Source organism: Elaeis guineensis, chromosome 9 (genome assembly GCF_000442705.2).
Source record: "Elaeis guineensis isolate ETL-2024a chromosome 9, EG11, whole genome shotgun sequence".
In the NCBI taxonomy this organism is placed as follows: domain Eukaryota; kingdom Viridiplantae; phylum Streptophyta; class Magnoliopsida; order Arecales; family Arecaceae; genus Elaeis; species Elaeis guineensis.
The window spans coordinates 92,346,441-92,371,382 of NC_026001.2; the positions used below are offsets into that span (position 1 = coordinate 92,346,441).

General features: G+C 37.3%; 1 protein-coding gene, 1 non-coding gene and 1 pseudogene across 2 annotated transcripts; 2 read left to right on the forward strand and 1 right to left on the reverse strand.

The window, feature by feature from the left end:
* Positions 1 to 930: 930 nt before the first annotated feature.
* LOC140851512 (uncharacterized) lies at positions 931 to 23,148 on the forward strand. The gene is given in 8 exon segments (XM_073243037.1): positions 931 to 1,021; positions 1,516 to 1,613; positions 5,236 to 6,313; positions 6,668 to 7,231; positions 17,103 to 18,019; positions 18,374 to 18,716; positions 19,071 to 19,586; positions 23,039 to 23,148. Coding segments are annotated over 8 exon segments (3,717 nt in total).
* Positions 14,313 to 14,419, forward strand: LOC140851827 (small nucleolar RNA R71). Its single transcript, XR_012134584.1, has one exon. It is a non-coding gene; the product is annotated as a small nucleolar RNA R71 (small nucleolar RNA).
* LOC105032695 (F-box only protein 6-like) overlaps positions 23,070 to 24,942 on the reverse strand; it is a 28,416-nt pseudogene continuing 26,543 nt past the window's right edge.

Below are 24,942 nucleotides of genomic sequence, written 5' to 3' on the forward strand. Positions count from 1 at the left end.
AATGGTAAATATAGTTACAAATAATGTCTCTTGCTCATTTGCCTTATATGTTTGAACTTTAAATATATCACTGGCAATGATTGGTGGGGCTATTGTTTTTCTAGTACAAGTGGATGCTCACACCAATCTAGCATTTATTTAATATTGTGAATGCTCTTCGTTTCCAAGCCCATTTGCCCCTCCCATTCTGGATTGAATGTGTACTCAATGATACTTATCTTATCAATCGTATACCTACTCCATTATTGCATGGTAAATTACTTTACGAGTTATTTTTTAATATATTACCTTTTTTTGATCACCTATGCATATTTGGTTGCCTATGCTATGCTACTAATTTATTGCCTCATCACAAGTTGGACATACGAGTCCTAAAGTGTGTCTTTCTTAACTTTCCTTATGGACAAAAGGGATATAAGGTATTAGATATTGATACCCACAAAATATTTACATTTCGTGATAGTTATATTTGATGAGACCTCATTCTCTTACATTTCCATCTTAGAACCATCTTCTCTCATTCCTGTTTTACCTCGTCCACTTATCGATTATCATGAGAACCCAACTCTGGCCAACTCGGCCCCGGTTCTCCTTCAAGTCACCCTAACACCGGTCCCGATTTCCCTTCAACCCAACCCCACTCTGGCTTCACCTTCAATCCCGAACCCACCTCGATCTCCATAGCTGTACCTTGATCCTACCCAAGCTTCCCCACCTAGGTCCAAGCATGTTCGGAAACCCCCCTATCTCAAGGACTTTCATTGTCTCATATTGCAGCGCACTCTAACACCCAACTCCTCTTCGCAAGCAGATCCAGGTACTTCCCATCCTCTTTTCAATTTTTTTTGTTATGATCATTTGTCTTCCTCTCATCTTGCCTTTGTTGGTGCCATTTCCTCCACCATGGAGCCTTCCTCTTTCACACAGGCCATGCACAATCTTCATTGGCGAGATGCAATGGTAACAGAGATCCGTGCTTTGGAACATCAAAACATGTGGACCATCACCTCCTTGCCTCTGGGTAAGCATCCCGTTGGATGCAAATTTGGGTCTATAAGATCAAGCATCCTTTTGATGGCACTATCGAATGATACAAGGTGCGACTTATTGCCAGAAGGATACACACAACAGGAAGGTTTGGATTATCATGAGAGTTTTGCTCCCGTTGCTAAACTTTCTTCTATGTATTGTCTTCTTGCTTTGGCAGCTATCTGTGGTTGGCATCTCCAACAACTTAATATCCACAATGCCTTCTTGCCTGGCGATCTCGATGAAGAGATCTATATATATCCCTCCCTCCGAGTTTTCATCAATAGGGAGAGAACCAAGTATGTCGACTGAATAAGTCACTCTATAGACTCAAATAGGCTTCAAGAAACTAGTTTGCAAAGCTCTCTACTTATATCATCAATGCTGGTTTCACTTAATCCAAGGCTAATTATTCTTTATTTACTATGCATCATGGTGACATCTCTATGGCTATATTGGTATATGTTGATAATATAATACTTGCAGAGAATGATATCACTTCCATTAATCGGGTGAAGGTTCTTCTTCATGAAAACTTCCATATCAAGGACCTTGGGGACTTGAAATATTTTCTTGGTATAGAGGTTGCCCGATCTAAGGAAGGTATTTTCCTTCTCAATGCAAGTATATACTTAAAATTCTTGATGATTCAGGATTACTTGGTGCCTGACCGATTGATACTCCCATGGACCAAAAGTTTAAGCTAGCTTTGGATTATGACACTTTGCTGGACGATCCATCTATTTATCATCGCATGATAGGAAGGCTGATTTACCTTGGTCTTACACGATCCAACATTGTGTATCCTATTCATATCCTGAGCCAATTCATGCATAAGCCCAGAAAGCCACATATGGATGCCGCCCTTAGGGTTCTTCACTATCTTAAGGGCACACTAGGATAAGGTATATTGCTTTCTTCTTCTAGTCCTATTAAGCTCAAGGATTATTGCGATGTAGACTAGGCTAGTTGTCCAGACACACGACGTTCAGTGACAAGTTATTGTACATTCTTGGGCTATTCTCTCTTGTCTTGGAAAACCAAGAAATAGCATACTATCTCCCTTTCTTCTGCCGAAGCAGTATAGAGCTATGGCCTCAGCTGCTTCTGAAATCACCTAGCTATAATCATTATTTCAGGACCTTAGATGTACTCATCTCGCTCCAACACAATTATTTTGTGATAATCAGACACCTTTACATATTTCTAATAATCCGATTTTCTACGAACGAATGAAACATATTGAGATTGATTGTCACTTCTTTTGTAAAAAAATTTAACAGGACATGATTGCAATAAATCACATTTCTATACATGACCAACTAGCCGACGCATTCACTAAAGATCTTGCTAAGAATCAGTTTCATCGACTTTTGAGCGAGTTCGGAGTACTCAACATTCACACTCCAACTCGACGGGGAGTGTTAACATATGAATAGATAAAGCCACCGACCTCCTTTTGACCAAGTGATTTATATATATCTTGTTGTAACCACTTCTCTCTGTTACCTTTTGTGATAACCCGGCCCAATTGAGGCCCAAAACCAGCTCAAAGCCCACCCGAAAGAAAAAAAAAAAGGGAAAAACAGAGCAGGAAGACTCCCGATCAGAGTCTTCCTCTTCTCCGATCAAAAATCGGAGTCCTAGGGCCATTAAAAGACCCTAGGACGAACCCTATAAGAAACTCCTCTCTCTCCTCTTTGGGTAGACCCTTCAGTCGCCGTCGATTGCCGGAGATTTCCTCCGATTTTCCCGTTTGAAGCCGTGACTCCTCGACCCGTGTTCGCCGCGATTTCTCGCCGGTGGGGGTCACCGGAGGTTGTGGTAAGGTCTCCCTCCTCTCCCTCTCTTCTCTCCCTTCTTTCCCGTGCCGGTGAGCACGATGGCCGGCGACGGGTGTCACCGGATTTAGTTGGAGAAGAAAACCCCCTGTTCGCCGCCTCTTTCCTATGATTTTCTGGCGCCGACGGTCACGCCGACCGCCGGCCCTGGTCTCTCCGAACCCGGGAGAGTCGGCCGTTGCCGTCGGCCACCACCGGCCATGAGATGGCCGTGATCGGCCGATCAAGGCACGGGGACCTCAAGGTCCCCTGTTTCGGCCCAATGAAAGCCCGGGAAGAAGAAGAAAAGAAAAGAAAAGAAAAGAAAAAGGGAAAAAGAAAAAGAAAAGAAAAAGGAAAAAGAAAAGAAAAAGGAAAAAGAAAAAAAAAAGAAAAGAAAAATATAATAATAAGAAAAGAGAAAATTTTCCTCTCTCCCCTCTTTTTCCCTCTCTTTCTCTCTCTCTATTGTCTCTCTCTAAAAAGAAAAAGAAAAAGAAAAAGAAAAAGAAAAAGAAAAAAAAAATATATATATATATATATAAAAAGAAAAATAATAATATATATATATATATGTGAGAGAAAGTTTTTCGCATCTCTCTCTTAAGTCTTTCTCTCTCTAGAATTAGACTTTTTCTCTCTACCTTCTCTCTACATTTTCTCTCTCTAAATTTTTTTTCTATTTTCTCTCTCTAGACCTTTCTCTCTCATTATGGATTTCATCTCTCTAGGGTCATTCTCTCTCTCTGATTACATCACAAACCCTAGGATAAACTCGAGATGAAAATATGATGATCTGGAACTGCTCCGAAATTCGTGCAGTAGATCGGATCCCGATCCAATTCTTTTTCGAAATTGATAATATCAATCATGGTTAATCTATATTAAGTCACCTTGATATGACCTCTGATGATCTCAATCATGATTGCCATTTTTAAAAGATACGAAGATTCTCTCTCCACTTTCTCTCTCTACTTTCCCTCTCTAAAAAAAAAAATCCTATGAATCCCTTATTAGGCTATCTTCTTCACTTTTAGGGACCTATGACCTTAAATCAGGTTAGAGCCGAAGGGAGAGATTTATTGGACTGATTATCAAATCGATCATTTCTTTATATTATATCATTTTATTAAAAAATATAAAATTTATTAATGATTTAATATTTTAAATAGGACTGTCTGATTCTTTTAAGGAAGATTAAAAGGTCCTGGACGATCGAGGTAAGTAGATCTTATGCTCCTTATTTATTTTTTTAAATAATCATATTTTTATGCAAAGAATTGCTATTGATGAAATCATAATTTTTCATAAAATAAGGATCGGCATATGTGATATGAAAAAGCATGTTTTATTATGAGCATTGATTTCATGAATATGTCTTATAAAAATAGTATGATTATGAAGCATGAATTTCATTGTTTTTTCATCTATATATATGTATGCTTTAAGAAAAGATATAATGATTTCAAAGGCTCTCAGATGGCTATGAATGAATCCCTTCGGGAAGGTCGACATCCGGAGCTAGCATCCATACGAAACATGGCCTTGCCAGCGGGTATAAAGTTGGCACATGAATTAAGAACTTTGTCGATTAAGAAACATGGCCCTGTCACGGGTATAATAGTGACCTTAGCAAGAATGTCTTTAAGCAATGTTTTGAAACATGACATGAATACATGATGAAAATGATTTACGATTCATAATTGTGAAATATACATGATTTATGCATGCATGATGAGCTTATAACTTGTTTTATTATATGCTCTATGAAATATTTATTTTTACAATAATTGTTATTTGCTAAATGATGCATTATCATAGAAAACTTATGCTTGATCCGGTAAGGAAGCGGAAGTCTACTTACTGAGCTAGTGTAGCTCATATTCTTTTTGTTTTCTCTTTTATGTACAGAGAAATAAGGCTAGGATCGAAGGAAAGAGAATCCAAGCTTGGAGATCAGCAAAGTAAGTTTAGAAATTTTGCTCTAGGAATTTAGTTTATGTTTATGGATTGAAGATATTATGAATTTTAAGACTTGAATTATTTTATCTCTGGATTTAGATGCTCTGAACCAGTTTTGGTTTAATTAAATAATTGAATTGAACTTTATTATTATCTTTATTTGTGATACACCTGTCATTATACTTAAGAAGATGAATTTTGGCTTCGTGTTATCGTGGGTCCATCCCTTGGTAGCATGGCCGTGTTATGTCCCGGATTTGGGGCGTGATATTTTATGGTATCAGAGCAATAGGTTTAATCAAGGATAGAACTTAAAACCTAACAGTGAGTAGCTAAGTTATGCATAGTTAGACTTTGACTTAAATTATTAACTGTACTGTAACTCTGTTATAAAATAACGTAATAATGATTGACATTTGAATAGGAAGCGATGAGCGATAGGGAGGATGAGACTTTGGCAAATATGGCCGTTAGGACAAGAGGAACAAGAGGAGCAAGACTGACGTCACGAGGAGCTGACAATCAACCAGCTGAGCGGGCTCCTGACGCACCGGCCACACAGGCAGACATTGCTGGTGTATGTCAAGTGGTGGCTCAGCTTATTCAGCAGCAGGCACAGACTGCTCCTCGACCGACATTATCTATGGAGTCATACTATGAGAGATTCAGAAGGCTCAACCCATCTCTATTTGAGGGTGGATCTGATCCTATGGCTGCAGAGACCTGGATTCGAGAGATGGAAAAGATGTTTGATGCCCTACAATACCCTGAGAATGTGAAAGTCCGATTAGCCATTCCTATGTTAAAAGGAAATGTCGAGTTTTGGTGGACTGCAATAAAAGCTGCCTATGGGAACAATGATGATCAACTCACTTGGGAAGAATTCAAAGAGATATTTTATGACCAGTACTTTCTGGGGATAATGAGGTTGGTAAAAAAAAATGAGTTTCTAGCCTTAAAGCAAAAAGATGATATGACGGTGCTAGAATATGCTAACAAGTTTAATGAGCTAGGCCGCTTCTGCCCCCAACTTATGGAATTCGAAAGGAGTAAAGCTAACAGATTTGAACAAGGTCTAAGATATGGAATTCGATCCCGTCTGTCTTCTCATATTTTCAATAACTACAAGGACGTACTGGAGCGAGCTTTGAAAGTGGAATCTGAATTGAAAAGAGCAGAACTAGAAAGAGGAGATAAGAAGAGACCGAGATCAGCAGAAAATCTAAAGGATCAGCAGAAAAATTTCAAAAGTAATAACTCTGATAAGAAGAAAGAATCTTCATCCTGCTCCTACTGTGGAAAAAATCACAATGGACCTTGTCTCAAGAGGATTGGAGCATGCTTCTTATGTGGTGAAAAAGGACATATGGCTCGTGATTGCCCAAATAAGAAAAGAGATGATACTAGATCTAACAAACCAGTTGATCAAAAACAAAAAGGAAATGCACGAGTGTTTACTTTAAACCAGCAGGAGGCCAAAGCAAATGATCAAGTGGTGACAGGTATTATCCCAGTCAATTCTATTTATGCTCGTGTGTTATTCGATTCTGACTCTTCACACTCTTTTATATCTCTCAAGTTTGCTACTTCTTTGAATTGTGTGCCTGGAAAACTAAATGAACCATTATATGTTAGCACACCTTTTAAAAATATTGTTGTTGCTGACATTATTTTCAAGAATTACATAATCCAAATAGAAAAAAAAGAATTAGCAGCAGATTTGATTCAGCTAAATATGTATGATTTTGACGTTATTCTTGGGATGAACTGGTTATCTTCATATCATGCACATATTGATTGTTTTGGAAAAAGAGTGGTATTTCAAATTTTGGATGAACCGCAATTCTTCTTTCAAGGCGAAGTTCATAATACGGAATCCAAACAATCTTTGGGTATTATCTCAATTATGAATGCAAGAAAAACTTTAAGGAAAGGATGCAAAGCATTTTTGGCCCATGTAATAGACGTCGAGAAGGAAAAGATAAAGCTGGATGATATCCCAATTGTCAAGGAATTTTCTGATATTTTTCTAGATAAACTACCAGGATTGCCCCCAGAGCGTGAAGTTGAATTTAAAATTGATATCACCCCGGGAACCGGACCTATTTCAAAACCTCCTTATCGGATGGCTCCCGTAGAATTACGAGAATTAAAGGATCAACTGCAAGAACTTTTGAATAAAAAGTTTGTCCGGCCAAGCACATCACCTTGGGGAGCTCCTGTGTTATTTGTGAAAAAAAAAGATGGAAGCATGCGATTATGCATTGACTATCGGGAGTTGAACAAGGTAACCATAAAGAACAAATATCCTCTTCCACGAATAGATGACTTATTTGATCAACTTCAGGGTGCTCAAGTTTTCTCCAAAATCGACTTACGATCTGGCTATCATCAACTAAGAATTAGAGATGAAGATTGATGTGCAAATCTTAAAATTTGTAAATAAAACCGCAAGCGCACGGTGTGCAGAGTAGCACGACCAGCGAGTACGGGTCGATCTCACAGAGACTTGGTTTTTAAAATGATTTTCAAATCTATGCTCAAGCGAACTTTAACAAAAATCGAAAGTCGAAAGTTGTTTGCTAAAGACAATAAGACTAAGGATCTAGGGTTTTTTGAATCCACTAGATCTAGATTAGGGAATTCTACCTAGAATTTTTCTTATTGATCCTAATGACTACTCCTCTTGTCTTTCCCAAGCATAGATTATGAAGGGACTAAGGCCCAACGATAATCCATCAAGATTCTTTACAGGGGAGTAGTAACTAGGATCCCTTAGGGTTTTCTCCTCCTATGCACTGAATCAAGCATGAACTATGAAGGGACTCTGACCCAATTGTAGTTCATCAAAAATTCTTGGCAAAAGAGGAAGAAAAAGAAACCCTAAGAAAAAGAAAGAACTCTATGTAAAATCCCTACTCATGATCTAGCTTCATCGCAAACCCTAGAAGGGATGCTTAGCTAGACATGATCTAAATCTACTTGCAAAATTTAAATGCAGAAAAATAAACTACCCTAATTTCATAAATTAAACTATCCTAATTGCATAAATTTAAACTGCATAATTTAAACTAACCTAATTGCATAAAATTAAATTGCATAAATTAAACTATCCTAATTGCAAGAAAAATAAATTGCATAATGTAAAGAGATGAAATTGCATAAAAATAAGATTTTATATATAAAAAAAATTTATTACAAAAACCTCAAAGCTCGAGGCTTGAAAAGAGAGCTAAAAACCCCACTATCTAGGGTTACAAGCTTGATCTCAAGGAAGAATACATAAAACAAGGGTCTTTGGGGGCTTTTTATAGGCATTTGGGGGTTATAAGGTTTTCAAAACTTCCGATGTGGGACTAAGAGGTTTTAGGGGGTTTATGGTGCGCCGATGGGTCCATGGTCCATGCGCCTGTTGCTGTGGACCAGGCGGCTAACCAGATCACCAAATCAGTTGATTTTTGACCAATTTTGATCTGATTTGACTCGGGTTTGACCCAATTGAGTCTTCTTTCTTCATTCTTCAATTCCTGGGTCAATTTAACTCCGTTTTGCATAAAATTTGCGCCGTTGGAATCCTCTTTCCTTGTTCTTTCTATTGATGATCTCTTCTTCTGCAAAATATAATAACAAGTATCAATTTCTTAATAAAGTTAGATAATTTAGATATTAATTGATACTTTTTATGTCAATTTGTGACATAAATCACACCCCCCAACTTAATCATTGCTAGTCCCTTAGCAATGTACCAAAATAAGATCATATTCCAAAAAGATCCTTCCTTTGCAAATTAATTTAAGATCGAAATTCAAGAAGTTTTCTAGTATTACTAAGTAATGAGCTTCGAATTAGAATCAGTAGTCAGTCTACTTAGAAGCTTTCTTAGAGTACACTTAAAGTTTTATAGCACTTGTGTGAGTGATAATTAACTTAGTATTTCAGTATTAACTTGTACAGGCCAATTGTATCATTTTTCATAACTTAGTTCGATTAATTTTTTATACACCCCAGATTAAACAAAGAACTAAGGTAGCTTTCACACTGTTTTTTTTTTTTTTTTTTTTTTTTTTTTTTTTTTTTGCTGAGCATCCTGGCCTTCCCACCACCGTTTGACGCGAATCTCAACACTTGACTTAGGTGAAGAGACCCGGTTACTAGGCTTAGGGCAATCCACATTTACTCTGTGTTTTGCATTTTATTTCAGGCAGGTAGCTCTTTCCTTAAATTCAAATTTCTTCAATTGGGGTGTAGAGAAAATTATCTAATTTAAATAATACTCAAATCCTTAATTGGCCTTACAATTAACACCTACTTTACCTTGTTAGTGTGCATGTGCAATTGGAAGTGCTAATAGTCTTTAAATGACCTAAGCCACCAAGAGTCTAACCAGCTAATCTTCTCCGTGACTCACTACATTAGCAAATACTTTCTAACTTACTCTTATTTCTTTTATAGATTAATTTATTTCATATATATATATATATATATATTTATTATTTTTTTTTTTTTACATAATATATTAAATGCAAGAAATAACTCATAGTGGAAGGAAAAGGAAATGATAACACCTGATTTTGTTCAAGCTCTCCCCTCAACTTGACCGACATTGTCCCCAATGGAGTTTATCTAATTTATTTGTCCTAAGCAAACTGAAAACAAAGAAAGCATTAAAAATTAAATAAGCTGGGTTGCCTCCCCGAAGCGCTAAGTTTTATGTCTTCAGCCAGACCAAACCTCGAAGCAACTTAATCAGAATAAGTTGGTTCATAAAGAACCATGGCATCTTCAACAGTCTTGACAGGTAATTCCAAGAATGGTTTTAATCGTTGACCATTAACTTTAAAGATAACACCATTACTTGGGTTTTCAATCTCAACAGCCCCGTGTGAAAAAACTTCCTTTACTAAAAATGGTCCTGTCCATCTAGACCTAAGCTTTCCTGGAAACAGATGTAATCTAGAGTTATATAAGAGCACCTTTTGTCCGATATTGAAAGTTTTTCTTATAATTGATTGATCATGAAATGCTTTGGTTCGTTCCTTGTATATCCTTGCATTTTCATAGGCTTCATTTCTAAGTTCTTCTAATTCATTCAATTGAAGCTTCCTATGGTTTCCAGCATCGTTCAAATTTGTATTTAGTTGTTTGATGGCCCACATGGCTTTGTGTTCTATCTCAATAGGCAAGTGACATGGTTTACCAAACACAATCCTATAAGGAGACATTCCTAGATTGGTCTTGAAAGCGGTTCGGTATGCCCAAAGTGCATCAATTAATTTTAAAGACCAATCCTTTCTATTGGCATTAACAGTTTTTTCCAGGATCTGTTTGATTTGTCGGTTTGACACTTCAACTTGCCCACTAGTTTGAGGATGATATGGTGTGGCCAATTTGTGGGTGACATTATACTTTTTCATCAATGTTGCAAAAGGTCGGTTACAAAAATGGGTTCCCCGATCACTAATGATTGCCCTAGGAATACCGAAACGGGAGAGAATATTTTCTTTAAGAAACTTAATGACCATTTTGCTATCGGGTGTTCTACATGCAATTGCTTCTACCCATTTTGAAATATAATCAACTGCTACTAGAATATATTCATTTCCAAAGGAATTTGGAAATGGTCCCATGAAATCGATCCCCCAAACATCAAAAACTTCAACTACCAAGATTGGGTTGAGTGGCATCATGTGTCGCTTGGTGATTCGGCCCATTTTCTGACATTGAGCACAATTTTTACAATATTCGTGAGCATCCTTAAACAAATTGGGCCAATAAAAACCACATTGGAGAACCTTAGCAGCAGTTTTCTTAGACGCGAAGTGACCCCCACATGCTTGATCATGACAAAAAGATAAAATATTCATGACTTCGTTATCTGGGATACACCTTCTAATAATTTGATCAGGACATTGTTTAAAAAGATAAGGATCATCCCAAATGAAATACTTCACTTGGGCAAAGAATTTATATTTATCCTGCTTAGTCCAATGAGAAGGTATCTTGCCTATGGCTAAATAATTTACAATATCAGCAAACCAAGGTTCAGTAGACAAAGACATGAGTTGCTCATCTGGGAAAGATTCATTGATGGGTGGTTCACTAGATGGTGCAACTGGAATTCGGGACAAATGATCTGCTACAACGTTCTCAGTGCCTTTCTTGTCCCTAATTTCTAGGTCAAATTCTTGAAGGAGCAAAATCCATCTGATTAAACGTGCCTTGGCATCCTTCTTTGCTAGGAGATGTCTAATGGCTGAGTGATCGGTGTAAACAATGGTGTGGGTCCCAACCAAATAAGATCTAAATTTCTCTAAAGCAAAGACAACGGCAAGGAACTCCTTCTCAGTTGTGGTGTAGTTAAGCTGCGCATCATTTAAGGTTTTACTTGCATAATATATCACTCTAGGCAGCTTATTTATTCGTTGACCTAAGATTGCGCCCACAACATGATCGGACGCATCACACATTAATTCAAATAGTTCAGACCAGACAGGAGGATGAATGATTGGAGCTGATACAAGTGCATTTTTTAGAAATTCAAAGGATTCCAAGCACTCATGAGTAAATTCAAATTTAGTATCCTTTGCCAAAAGATTAGTCAGTGGACGTGCTACTTTGCTAAAGTTGGCAATAAACCTTCTATAGAATCCAGCATGACCTAAAAATGAACGTATTTCTTTCACAGATTTAGGTGGTGGAAGACTTGCAATTAGATCTATTTTGGCCTTGTCCACTTCAATCCCCTTTTTAGAAATGACATGGCCAAGAACTATTCCCTGTTTGACCATAAACTGACATTTTTCCCAGTTGAGAACTAGGTGCTTCTCCTTACATCGTTCTAGAACTAATTGCAGGTGATTCAGACACTCGGAGAAGGTTAGACCAAAAACAGAAAAGTCATCCATAAAAATTTCTAGAAATCGTTCTATCATATCTGAAAATATGCTGATCATGCATCTCTGAAAGGTTGCCGGTGCATTACATAGTCCAAAGGGCATTCGTCTATAGGCAAAAGTACCAAATGGACAGGTGAATGTAGTCTTTTCTTGATCTTCAGCGGCTATCGGGATCTGGTTGTAACCGGAGTATCCATCAAGAAAACAGTAAAACTCTTGTCCGGCTAGTCTTTCCAACATTTGATCAATAAATGGCAAAGGAAAGTGATCTTTCCTTGTCGCAGCATTCAACTTTCTATAGTCTATACAGACCCTCCATCCCGTTTGGGTCCTAGTTGGGATAAGTTCGTTTGCATCATTTTGGACCACTGTTACCCCAGATTTCTTGGGTACTACTTGAACTGGGCTTACCCAAGAGCTATCAGAAATAGGATAAATTATTCCACTATCTAGGAGTTTCAGAATCTCCTTTTTAACTACATCCTTCATAACTGGATTAAGCCTTCTTTGGGCTTCTCTTGTTGGTTTAGCCTCTTCCTCTAAGTATATTCTATGTTGAACTATAGAAGGACTTATTCCTTTGATATCTGCTATGGTCCAACCTATTGCCTCTTGATTTGCTTTTAGAACTGACAATAACTCCTCCTCTTGCTTGGGATCTAGGTCTGATGCAATAATTACAGGCAAAGTTTCTTTGGGTCCTAGATATGCATACTTGAGATGTTCTGGGAGGGGCTTCAGTTCTAAAATGGGTGCTTCCTCTATCGATGGTTTAGGTGATGAGTTCACCATCTCAATGATTGGTTCAGTAGGAAGTGTCGATTCCTGATTAATCTGATTTTCTTTAAGTATTTCATTGACATCCTCAGACTCATGGATTAACCAGGGGTTAGACTCTAGGTCGACTTCATCATCACTAATGTCAATGGATTCATAAATACCATCTTGGACTACATTGACATCAGCATGAGAAGAGGATTCCTGTTCTAAGTTAAAAACATTAAGCTCAATGGTCATATTCCCAAAGGATAACTTCATTAGACCATTTCGACAATTGATTTCAGCATTGGCCGTAGCTAAGAATGGTCTTCCTAAAATGACAGGTATATGTCCTTTAGGATTCGCAACTGGCTCAGTCTCTAAAACAATAAAATCTACAGGAAAAATGAAATTTTCAACCTTTATCAGAACATCCTCGACCATTCCCTTAGGGATCCTGAGAGATCTATCGGCTAACTGTAATGTGATCCCAGTAGGTTGAAGTTTTTCTAATCCTAGTTGTTCATACACCGAATATGGAAGGATATTCACACTAGCTCCTAGATCTAGCAAGGCCTTTTTTATATTGGTTTCTCCAATAACACAAGAAATTGTTGGAGCTCCAGGGTCCTTATATTTAATTGGCACATGGCTAGATAGGTATGAACTGACACTTGCAGCCAAAAATGCTTTCTTTGGTACATTAGTGGTCCTTTTCCTAGTGCAGAGATCTTTTAAAAATTTGGCATAAGTTGGAACCTGATGGATTATATCTAAAAGAGGAATATTAACTTGGACTTGTTTAAATACCTCTAAAATTTTGTCTAAATGTTCAGATTTATTGGATTTCAGTCTGTTTGGAAAAGGAGCTCTAGGACTTTTAAGTACTGGACTAGGTGAATTTTCAGTTTCTGGTGCTTGAGGTTGAAAGGTAGTAGTTTTAGAAGGTGACTCGGCAGATGAGTCATCTATATCATCAAGTGCAACTACCTTATTGTCTATTTGTTTTCCTGATCTTAAGGTATGAATGGCATTTATACCATTAACTTGGTTTCCTTGTTGGGGTCGTGGACCATTTTGGTTCCTAGGATTTGGCTCATGTTGGCTAGGTAACCTACCATGTTCTCGTTCACTAATGGTCGAAGCCAGCTGACTTACTTGCATTTCCAGACGGGCTATAGCTTGGGTGTTATTATTTATGAGTTGACCCGTAGTTTGCATAAAGCTGGTATGTGTTTTCATCATGGCTTCTAGGCTTTTCTCTAAAGAGGTAATTTTTTTGTCATTATCATGGAAGCCTGGCGGGTTGTTCATCACTGGGTTGGACCTTAGATTTTGCTGATTGAAATTTGGATTACCTACATTAGGATTCTGGGACCATGAGAAATTCGAGTGATTCCTCCAACCTGGGTTATATATGGGTGCATAAGGATTGTTCAATGGTCCTTGATAGGTGGCATTCACCTGTGCACACTCATTCGAGTAGGAACATTCTTCTAAGACATGGTCTGGTGCATTGCACCCTTTACACATGGGTGCAGATATTTGATTTACATTGGCTGGTCTCTGTAATTCTAAGGCTTCCAATCTACGTGTTAAGGTTGCAATCTTGGCCTCTGATGCTAGGGTTGGTTGAATTTGATGCATTCCTCCTCTTGAAGGTGTAGCTTTATCAGGTTCCCTAGTTGTTTCCCACTGTAAATTTTTCTCAGCTAGGTCTTCTAAGAATTGCCAAGCTTCAGTAGTTTCTTTGTCCATAAATTGGCCTTGGCACATGGACTCTAGCATGGTTCTTGAGTTTGAATCTAACCCCTCATAGATGATCTGGCATAGTCTCCAAGTTTCTATTCCATGGTGTGGGCATTGGGTCAAAAGATTCTTGAAACGATCAAAGTACTTCCAAAATGATTCACCAGCTAGTTGGTAAAATTGATTTATTTCATTCCTAATCCTAGCTGTTTTATGATGGGGGAAATACTTTTTTAAAAATGTTCTCACAAAGCCCTCCCAAGTAGTGACAGAATAGTTTGGCAGACTATAAAGCCACTTCTTAGCATTGTCCTTAAGGGCAAAGTTGATTAATCTAAGTTTGACCTCATCCTCTGTTAATTGCAGTTTCATGGTTGCACATACCTCCTCAAATTCTCTAATAAATATATAAGCATCTTCTAATCCTGCGAATTTTGGAAGCATATTTATGATTTGAGGTTTGATTTCAAAATTGTTAGCTGTGGGTTGTGGCAACCTGATACAAGATGGTTGGATGGAGCCAACTGGATAACACAAATCCTTAAGGGTCATGGGTTGGATTGGTTCAGCCATTGGAACAACAGGAATTGACTCAATTCTAACTAGACGACCCGACACTCTTCTCCACACACGAGGTGTACGGTTCTCGATGTTTATACAATTTTTTTTTTTTTTTTATAAAATTTTTATGTATAAGGAAAAGAAAGAAAAGAGAAAAAGTTCTAAAGAGAAGATCCTAAGGAGTCCTAAATCTAAAGAAAAGTAACCAAATTAATTTAAATTTTAAATTTTTTTTTTTTTTTCAAACAACTGAATCAATAAATTAAACTCAATCTATCCTAGGGTTAACCTAAATCTAGACAGCTCCTAACTGTTCCAAGATGACCCTTCAAACCTTCCAAGTGGAGATTGATCAACTAGTTAGCCAGGTAAGTATAAGAGGTGGGAGGTTCACTCATCGTTGCCTTTCTAGACACCAAACGAGTTGGCCAGGCCAGCAACTGAACCAATTTAACAAACCACCCTCAGGGACTTGCCTAGACACCAACTAATCAAACAACTCAAACTTGGTAGAACTCTTAGGGTTCCTTGTCCTATTGAGCTCGAATTCCTTAAGGTTGACGTCTAATTGATTTTAAGATTAAAAGTCTAGGTAATGCAATATGATGGAGATGGTTTTTGGGCTAAGGAAGGGTAATGAAATCCCCACCTTATCTTGTTAATGGGTTGATGCCCTTAGATTAATTATGAAAATGCAAATATAAATAAACAAGATGACCAAGAATGTAAAAGATTTTAATTTAAAATTTTTTTTTTTTATTTTGATATTTTACTTCACGATTATGAAATATCTTTTGTTTTGTTTTATATTTTTTTTTTTTTTGTGATTAAGTAAATTCAAATGATTAGGTCTAAAAGCAAAAGTAATTAACTAAAAATAATAAAAGAGAAATTAGAAGCGTACCTGAGTTTTCCAGCAATCACCAACTAAATATAGAAACCTAAAGAAAAAAAAAAGAGAGTTATAACGCACGAAGAACAAATATTTGAAAACAATTTAAAACGCCAGATCCCCGGCAACGGCGCCAAAAACTTGATGTGCAAATCTTAAAATTTGTAAATAAAACCGCAAGCGCACGGTGTGCAGAGTAGCACGACCAGCGAGTACGGGTCGATCCCACAGAGACTTGGTTTTTAAAATGATTTTCAAATCTATGCTCAAGCGAACTTTAACAAAAATCGAAAGTCGAAAGTTGTTTGCTAAAGACAATAAGACTAAGGATCTAGGGTTTTTTGAATCCACTAGATCTAGATTAGGGAATTCTACCTAGAATTTTTCTTATTGATCCTAACGACTACTCCTCTTGTCTTTCCCAAGCATAGATTATGAAGGGACTAAGGCCCAACGATAATCCATCAAGATTCTTTACAGGGGAGTAGTAACTAGGATCCCTTAGGGTTTTCTCGTCCTATGCACTGAATCAAGCATGAACTATGAAGGGACTCTGACCCAACTGTAGTTCATCAAAAATTCTTGGCAAAAGAGGAAGAAAAAGAAACCCTAAGAAAAAGAAAGAACTCTATGTAAAATCCCTACTCATGATCTAGCTTCATCGCAAACCCTAGAAGGGATGCTTAGCTAGACATGATCTAAATCTACTTGCAAAATTTAAATGCAGAAAAATAAACTACCCTAATTTCATAAATTAAACTATCCTAATTGCATAAATTTAAACTGCATAATTTAAACTAACCTAATTGCATAAAATTAAATTGCATAAATTAAACTATCCTAATTGCAAGAAAAATAAATTGCATAATGTAAAGAGATGAAATTGCATAAAAATAAGATTTTATATATAAAAAAAATTTATTACAAAAACTTCAAAGCTCGAGGCTTGAAAAGAGAGCTAAAAACCCCACTATCTAGGGTTACAAGCTTGATCTCAAGGAAGAATACATAAAACAAGGGCCTTTGGGGGCTTTTTATAGGCATTTGGGGGTTATAAGGTTTTCAAAACTTCCGATGTGGGACTAAGAGGTTTTAGGGGGTTTATGGTGCGCCGATGGGTCCATGGTCCATGCGCCTGTTGCTGTGGACCAGGCGGCTAACCAGATCACCAAATCAGTTGATTTTTGACCAATTTTGATCTGATTTGACTCGGGTTTGACCCAATTGAGTCTTCTTTCTTCATTCTTCAATTCCTGGGTCAATTTAACTCCGTTTTGCATAAAATTTGCGCCGTTGGAATCCTCTTTCCTTGTTCTTTCTATTGATGATCTCTTCTTCTGCAAAATATAATAACAAGTATCAATTTCTTAATAAAGTTAGATAATTTAGATATTAATTGATACTTTTTATGTCAATTTGTGACATAAATCAAAGATGTACCTAAGACTGCATTTAGAACCAGGTATGGTCATTATGAATTTTTAGTAATGCCCTTTGGACTAACCAATGCACCGGCTGCTTTTATGGATATGATGAACAGGATTTTCAAGCCGTATCTGGATCAATTCGTTGTTGTTTTTATTGATGATATCCTAGTGTATTCTAAAAATATAGAAGAACATGAGAGACATTTGAGGATCGTGTTTCAGATCTTAAGAAAAGAAAAGCTCTTCGCCAAGCTTAGCAAGTGTGAATTCTGGTTGGATAGTGTTGTCTTCCTCGGCCATGTAATATCCAAGGAAGGAATCTCAGTCGATCCAAAGAAGATAGAAGCCGTGGTAAATTGGCCTCGACCGACTAATGTGACGGAAGTAAGAAGCTTCTTAGGCTTGGTTGGTTATTATAGAAGATTCGTCAAGGGATTTTCCCAAATTGCAATTTCTCTGACTCGCCTAACTCAGAAACGAATAAAATTTGTATGGAGCAGTGAATGTGAGCAGAGTTTTCAAGATCTGAAGCAAAGATTGATATCTGCCCCAGTTCTTACCCTACCATCTAATGAAGGAGGATTTGTCATCTATAGTGATGCTTCTAAGAAAGGATTAGGTTGTGTGTTGATGCAGAATGATAAGGTCATAGCTTATGCTTCTCGACAACTAAAAGCCTATGAGCAGAATTATCCGACCCATGATTTGGAATTAGCAGCTATTATTTTTGCTTTAAAGATTTGGCGACACTATTTATATGGAGAATCATGTGAAATCTTTACTGATCATAAAAGCTTGAAATACTTATTTACTCAAAAAGAGCTGAATATGAGGCAAAGAAGGTGGCTTGAACTATTAAAAGATTATAATCTAAATATTAAATATCACCCTGGAAAAGCTAATGTGGTGGCAGATGCACTTAGTAGGAAGTCTTTAGCGAATGTGATGACTCTGCTATCCTTTCAGCAACAAATTCTTAGGGATCTTGAAGATTTGCAAATTGAAGTGACTTGTACTGATATTAAGAAAGTATTAGCAAATTTGATGGTACAACCAGCATTGATCGAACAGATAAAAGCGACCCAACAAAGTGATATTCATTTATGTCAGATTAAGAAGGACATAGAGAAAGGGTTACGAACTAAGTTTAGACTACATACAGATGGAACTCTTTATTTTGGGAACAGATTATGTATACCGGGTGATCCTGAACTAAAAAGAAAAATTTTGAAAGAAGCCCATAAATCTCGTTTCTCTTTTCATCCCGGTAGTATAAAGATGTATAGAGATTTAAAACAACTCTTCTGGTGGAATGGAATGAAACGGGAGATAGCTCGGTTTGTATCTCAATGCTTGGTATGCCAGCAAGTGAAAGCCGAACATCAAAGACCTGCTGGTCTGCTAAGACCATTAGAGATAACAGAATGGAAATGGGAATATATCACGATGGATTTTGTTACTGGACTTCCAAGGACAATAAGAAAAAGCGATGCTGTGTGGGTGATTGTTGACCGACTTACTAAATCAGCTCACTTTCTACCTTTTCGAGTTGGCACTCTGCTTGATAAGTTAGCCCAGATGTATATTGATGGAATTGTACGTCTGCATGGTGTTCCAATAAGTATTGTATCCGATCGAGATCCACGATTTGTATCTAGATTTTGAAAAAGTTTTCAAGATGCCTTGGGAACAGAATTGAGGCTTAGTACTGCATTTCATCCTCAGACCGATGGCCAATCTGAAAGGACAATTCAAACTCTGGAGGATATGTTAAGAGCTTGTGCTTTTGACTTCGGAGGACATTGGGATAATCATGTGGCATTGATTGAATTTGCATATAATAACAGTTTTCATTCTAGTATCCAGATGGCACCCTATGAAGCCCTATATGGAAGAAAGTGTAGATCCCCTCTGTATTGGGATGAAGTGGGTGAAAAGAAATTAATTGGTCCCGAGTTAGTTCAAGATGCCAGAGATAAAATTTATCTAATCAAGAGAAGACTCAAGACAGCTCAGGATAGACAAAAGAGTTTGGCAGATAGAAAAAGAAGAGAATTAGAATTTCAGGTCGGTAATCATGTTTTTCTAAAAGTATCACCTACTAAGGGTGTCATGAGGTTCGGGAGGCATGGCAAGCTGAGTCCGCGATATATTGGACCTTTTGAGATTTTAAATCGAGTAGGAGATGTTGCATACGAACTAGCCTTACCATCAGATTTATCCAAAGTACACAATGTCTTTCATGTTTCACTACTGAGGAAGTATGTACCTGATCCAAACAGTGTGATAAAGTATGAGCCATTGCAAGTTCATGAAGATCTAACCTATGAAGAATTTCCTCTGCGAATTATTGACCGAAAAGAGCAAGTTCTAAGACGGCGTACCATTTCATACGTAAAGATTCATTGGAGTAATCATGAAGAGAGAGAGGCTACGTGGGAGCTTGAAGACGATATGAAGATGAGATATCCACACTTATTTGAAAATGAAGGTATGTTAAATTTCGAGGACGAAATTTTTTTTTAGGGGGGTAGAATGTGATAACCCGGCCCAATTGAGGCCCAAAACCAGCTCAAAGCCCACCCGAAAGAAAAAAAAAAGGGAAAAACAGAGCAGGAAGACTCCCGATCAGAGTCTTCCTCTTCTCCGATCAAAAATCGGAGTCCTAGGACCATTAAAAGATCTTAGGACGAACCCTATAAGAAACCCCTCTCTCTCCTCTTTGGGTAGACCCTTCAGTCGCCGTCGATTGCCGGAGATTTCCTCCAATTTTTCCGTTTGAAGCCGTGACTCCTCGACCCGTGTTCGCCGCGATTTCTCGCCGGTGGGGGTCACCGGAGGTTGTGGTAAGGTCTCCCTCCTCTCCCTCTCTTCTCTCCCTTCTTTCCCGTGCCGGTGAGCACGATGGCCGGCGACGGGTGTCGCCGGATTTAGTTGGAGAAGAAAACCCCCTGTTCGCCGCCTCTTTCCTATGATTTTCCGGCGCCGACGGTCACGCCGACCGCCGGCCCTGGTCTCTCCGAACCCGGGAGAGTCGGCCGTTGCCGTCGGCCACCACCGGCCATGAGATGGCCGTGATCGGCCGATCAAGGCACGGGGACCTCAAGGTCCCCTGTTTCGGCCCAATGAAAGCCCGGGAAGAAGAAGAAAAGAAAAGAAAAGAAAAGAAAAAGGGAAAAAGAAAAAGAAAAGAAAAAGGAAAAAGAAAAGGAAAAGGAAAAAGAAAAAAAAAAAAGAAAAGAAAAATATAATAATAAGAAAAGAGAAAATTTTCCTCTCTCCCCTCTTTTTCCCTCTCTTTCTCTCTCTCTATTGTCTCTCTCTAAAAAGAAAAAGAAAAAGAAAAAGAAAAAGAAAAAGAAAATATATATATAAATATATAAAAAAAAGAAAAATAATAATATATATATATATATGTGAGAGAAAGTTTTTCGCATCTCTCTCTTAAGTCTTTCTCTCTCTAGAATTAGACTTTTTCTCTCTACCTTCTCTCTACATTTTCTCTCTCTAAAATTTCTTTCTATTTTCTCTCTCTAGACCTTTCTCTCTCATTATGGATTTCATCTCTCTAGGGTCATTCTCTCTCTCTGATTACATCACAAACCCTAGGATAAACTCGAGATGAAAATATGATGATCTGGAACTACTCCGAAATTCGTGCAGTAGATCGGATCCCGATCCGATTCTTTTTCGAAATTGATAATATCAATCATGGTTAATCTATATTAAGTCACCTTGATATGACCTCTGATGATCTCAATCGTGATTGCCATTTTTAAAAGATACGAAGATTCTCTCTCCACTTTCTCTCTCTACTTTCTCTCTCTACTTTCCCTCTCTAAAAAAAAATCCTATGAATCCCTTATTAGGCTATCTTCTTCACTTTTAGGGACCTATGACCTTAAATCAGGTTAGAGCCGAAGGGAGAGATTTATTGGACTGATTATCAAATCGGTCATTTCTTTATATTATGTAATTTTATTAAAAAATATAAAATTTATTAATGATTTAATATTTTAAATAGGACTGTCTGATTCTTTTAAGGAAGATTAAAAGGTCCTGGACGATCGAGGTAAGTAGATCTTATGCTCCTTATTTATTTTTTTAAATGATCATATTTTTATGCAAAGAATTGCTATTGATGAAATCATAATTTTCATAAAATAAGGATCGGCATATGTGATATGAAAAAGCATGTTTTATTATGAGCATTGATTTCATGAATATGTCTTATGAAAATAGTATGATTATGAAGCATGAATTTCATTGTTTTTTCATCTATGTATATGTATGCTTTAAGAAAAGATATAATGATTTCAAAGGCTCTCAGATGGCTATGAATGAATCCCTTCGGGAAGGTCGACATCCGGAGCTAGCATCCACACGAAACATGGCCCTGCCAGCGGGTATAAAGTTGGCACATGAATTAAGAACTTTGTCGATTAAGAAACATGGCCCTGTCACGGGTATAATAGTGACCTTAGCAAGAATGTCTTTGAGCAATGTTTTGAAACATGACATGAATACATGATGAAAATGATTTACGATTCATAATTGTGAAATATACATGATTTATGCATGCATGATGAGCTTATAACTTGTTTTATTATATGCTCTATGAAATATTTATTTTTGCAATAATTGTTATTTGCTAAATGATGCATTATCATAGAAAACTTATGCTTGATCCGGTAAGGAAGCGGAAGTCTACTTACTGAGCTAGTGTAGCTCATATTCTTTTTGTTTTCTCTTTTATGTACAGAGAAATAAGGCTAGGATCGAAGGAAAGAGAATCCAAGTTTGGAGATCAGCAAAGCAAATTTAGAAATTTTGCTCTAGGAATTCAGTTTATGTTTATGGATTGAAGACATTATGAATTTTAAGACTTGAATTATTTTATCTCTGGATTTAGATGCTCTGAACCAGTTTTGATTTAATTAAATAATTGAATTGAACTTTATTATTATCTTTATTTGTGATACACCTGTCATTATACTTAAGAAGATAAATTTTGGCTTCGTATTATCGTGGGTCCATCCTTTGGTAGCATGGCCGTGTTATGTCCCGGATTTGGGGCGTGACACCTTTATTATCTCCCATGTAATCCTCTCATACAGTTAATGTAACTTGTATTTATACACAAGATTAATGAGAGTCAAGAACAAGCCCAATCTTCTCAGCCAGCTTTCCAGATTAAGTTTGGCTTAATAGAACACAAAAATCCTTCTAGAAAATATGCAATGAATGAAGATATGATTCACTGATTTGATGCTATCATTGTTGAGATTATTTTCTAAAACTGCTCATAATTGCATAAAATAAATTTATAAATAAATGCAAAATTAAATAATAAAAAAATTTGGAAGACATGCCTGGGACAAGGTGTGTTGAAAGTTCTAAATTTTGCCCCCTTGTAGTTATATTTTTCAAGTGATTCATATTATCAAGTGTATCCATTCCTAATTTCATTTTAATCAACGATTTACAACAACCAATACATCTTGTGGTAACAAAACTATTTTGTTCTAAGGTATATCAAGATTTAGTCTCCAATTCATATTTCATGGACTAATTCTTCCTAATTCTTTATCTTTATTGAAAAAAAAATAATCTTTTATAATCCTGTATTGAAAGAGGAGAAGCTGAAATAGCCATGAATCCAGTATTTTGATAAACTGGTCTCTTAGACCATAAGATTTGAAGAAAAAGAACGCAAATGGAACCACCATTTCTCTTAAGAGCTGAAGAGATATAGCACATGCAGCAATCGGCTGAATAATATCTTCACACAATTTTTTTTGAAGGCAGAAAACTCATCCATTTTGTTGTAGAGACCAAATTCTCCACAACTCTTCATGCAAGTGGAAAAAAAATTGAGCACCACAGTAAATGAATGCCCAAGAAACTACAAATTAGCTTCATTAACCAAGTGATTATATGTAGAAGCAAATGCTAATACTTTGGCCATGGCATATCATGTTTTAATGCATCAGCACATCATCTCTAAAGGCTTAATTCAGTATAAGCAATTTGTCAAACAAGGCCACACATAAATCAAGGCCTGACATCGTCTCCACAAACAGAAACATTTACCACAGAGGGGCTAAATCCAGATGATGTATATTGAAGATCTCTAGACAATTGACATAAAACTGACTGCACCACTACAACATCATATTGAAAAAACTAAAGTCTGTGCACCGACCATCAAAACAAGTAATCATCAGGCTTGCCGTTTACATTTGACCCAATAGAGCCAAGAGCAATCAGGCTGCAGCAGGGAGACATGCATCGAATGCTGCACGCAGCAATATCTTCTGCTCCGTTGTCGTTCTCCCCATCCCTGGAGGAAGCAAGATATCCTTGTACCACTTCCTCAACAGCACATTATATGTATGCATGCAAGTCAATATCTCTGAATTTAGCAAAACCGTAATCAGTTTTCGATTGCTTAAACATTTCATCCGAACATTACTCTTGTAAAACTCCCCACACTGGTGTGTAGCTCACTGTTCTCCACCTCAGATTCTGCAACTCAGAGACTCGCAAACGACAAATTCTCCCAGATGTTGTCGCTAGAAGCAGGAGCTTTCCCTCACCCTCGGCAAGCATATAATCTGATAGATAAGACGGTAATTGGACAAGGAATTGCTCCCACACGCCATTGGCCATATTATAAGAGATCAGACCATCTGATTTGATACGCAGAAAGTAGACATTGCTACCAATCGACACAGCTTTCGAACCAGGTACAAATGAGAGAGGAAGGAAATCTAAAGATAACATACCATGATGAATCCAATTATTTTGAAGGGAATCATACATGACATAGGGCCCACCGGCTCCCAATGAAACGATTTTGTATCCACTGCTTACATTATCTCCATTCAGAGTCATTCCAACTTTTATGAATGGCCAACACAAACTGGATGGGTGTGGAAGTGGTCTGACTGAATTCTTAAGTGGGTTGGCAACACAAAGCCTTCGATCATCAAAGTCACATTACCAAATAAGGCTACCAGCAGAAGCCAATAGAAGAACATCCTTCCCCTGCAGATGGTGGATAATGCAATGGTACCAATTCCTTTCGACAGGGTCATACAATGCTCCACTGTTTTCCTGTTGATAAACTACAGTGTATATCCACAGAATTCCAGCGAGCTGCTGGCAGAACCTGTAAGAAGCAAGCAAAGAGTTCCAATGTTTACATATTGCACCGAAACGAGAGATTGGGGCCATGGGAAGTCGTTTCAAAACTGCCTCAACAAGATGGTCCAATAAACCTTTCCAAACAGAGTCATCATTTGAACTCGAAGCACCAAGAGAAATCTTGCAGCTTTGAGTATGCCTAGCTTCTGCCATCTTCGCAACCCTCAATTTCCTGCTTGTAAATAAACCCCCAACAATCATCAGTCAACTGTTATAGAGGATAAAGGATTATCAACCTTGCAGATGAACCAATGGCTCATCTTGCACATTCCTTTAAAATATCTTAGAAAACTAAAAAATAAAGAGGAATACAATGAAATCCAAAGCATCATATAGACATGCAAATTCATAAACATAACAAAAAAATAAAATTTGACACATGTCTATTTCCTTACAACTCTTCCCATAACATCATGTCTCATTTAAGGACCCCTTAGAGGTTCCCAAAGTGAAGGTATTATGTGTAACAGAAACGATCACCTTGATACTTAAAGCAACTAAATTCTACAAATTGGCTCACCAATATATCAAGTTCATGTACATATCAGGAAACATGTAGAGGTATTTACCAACATTAGAAGCTGAATTTAAATTAGTTTGATGTGTTCAAAAATTTTATGCACATGATAGGCTGGGTT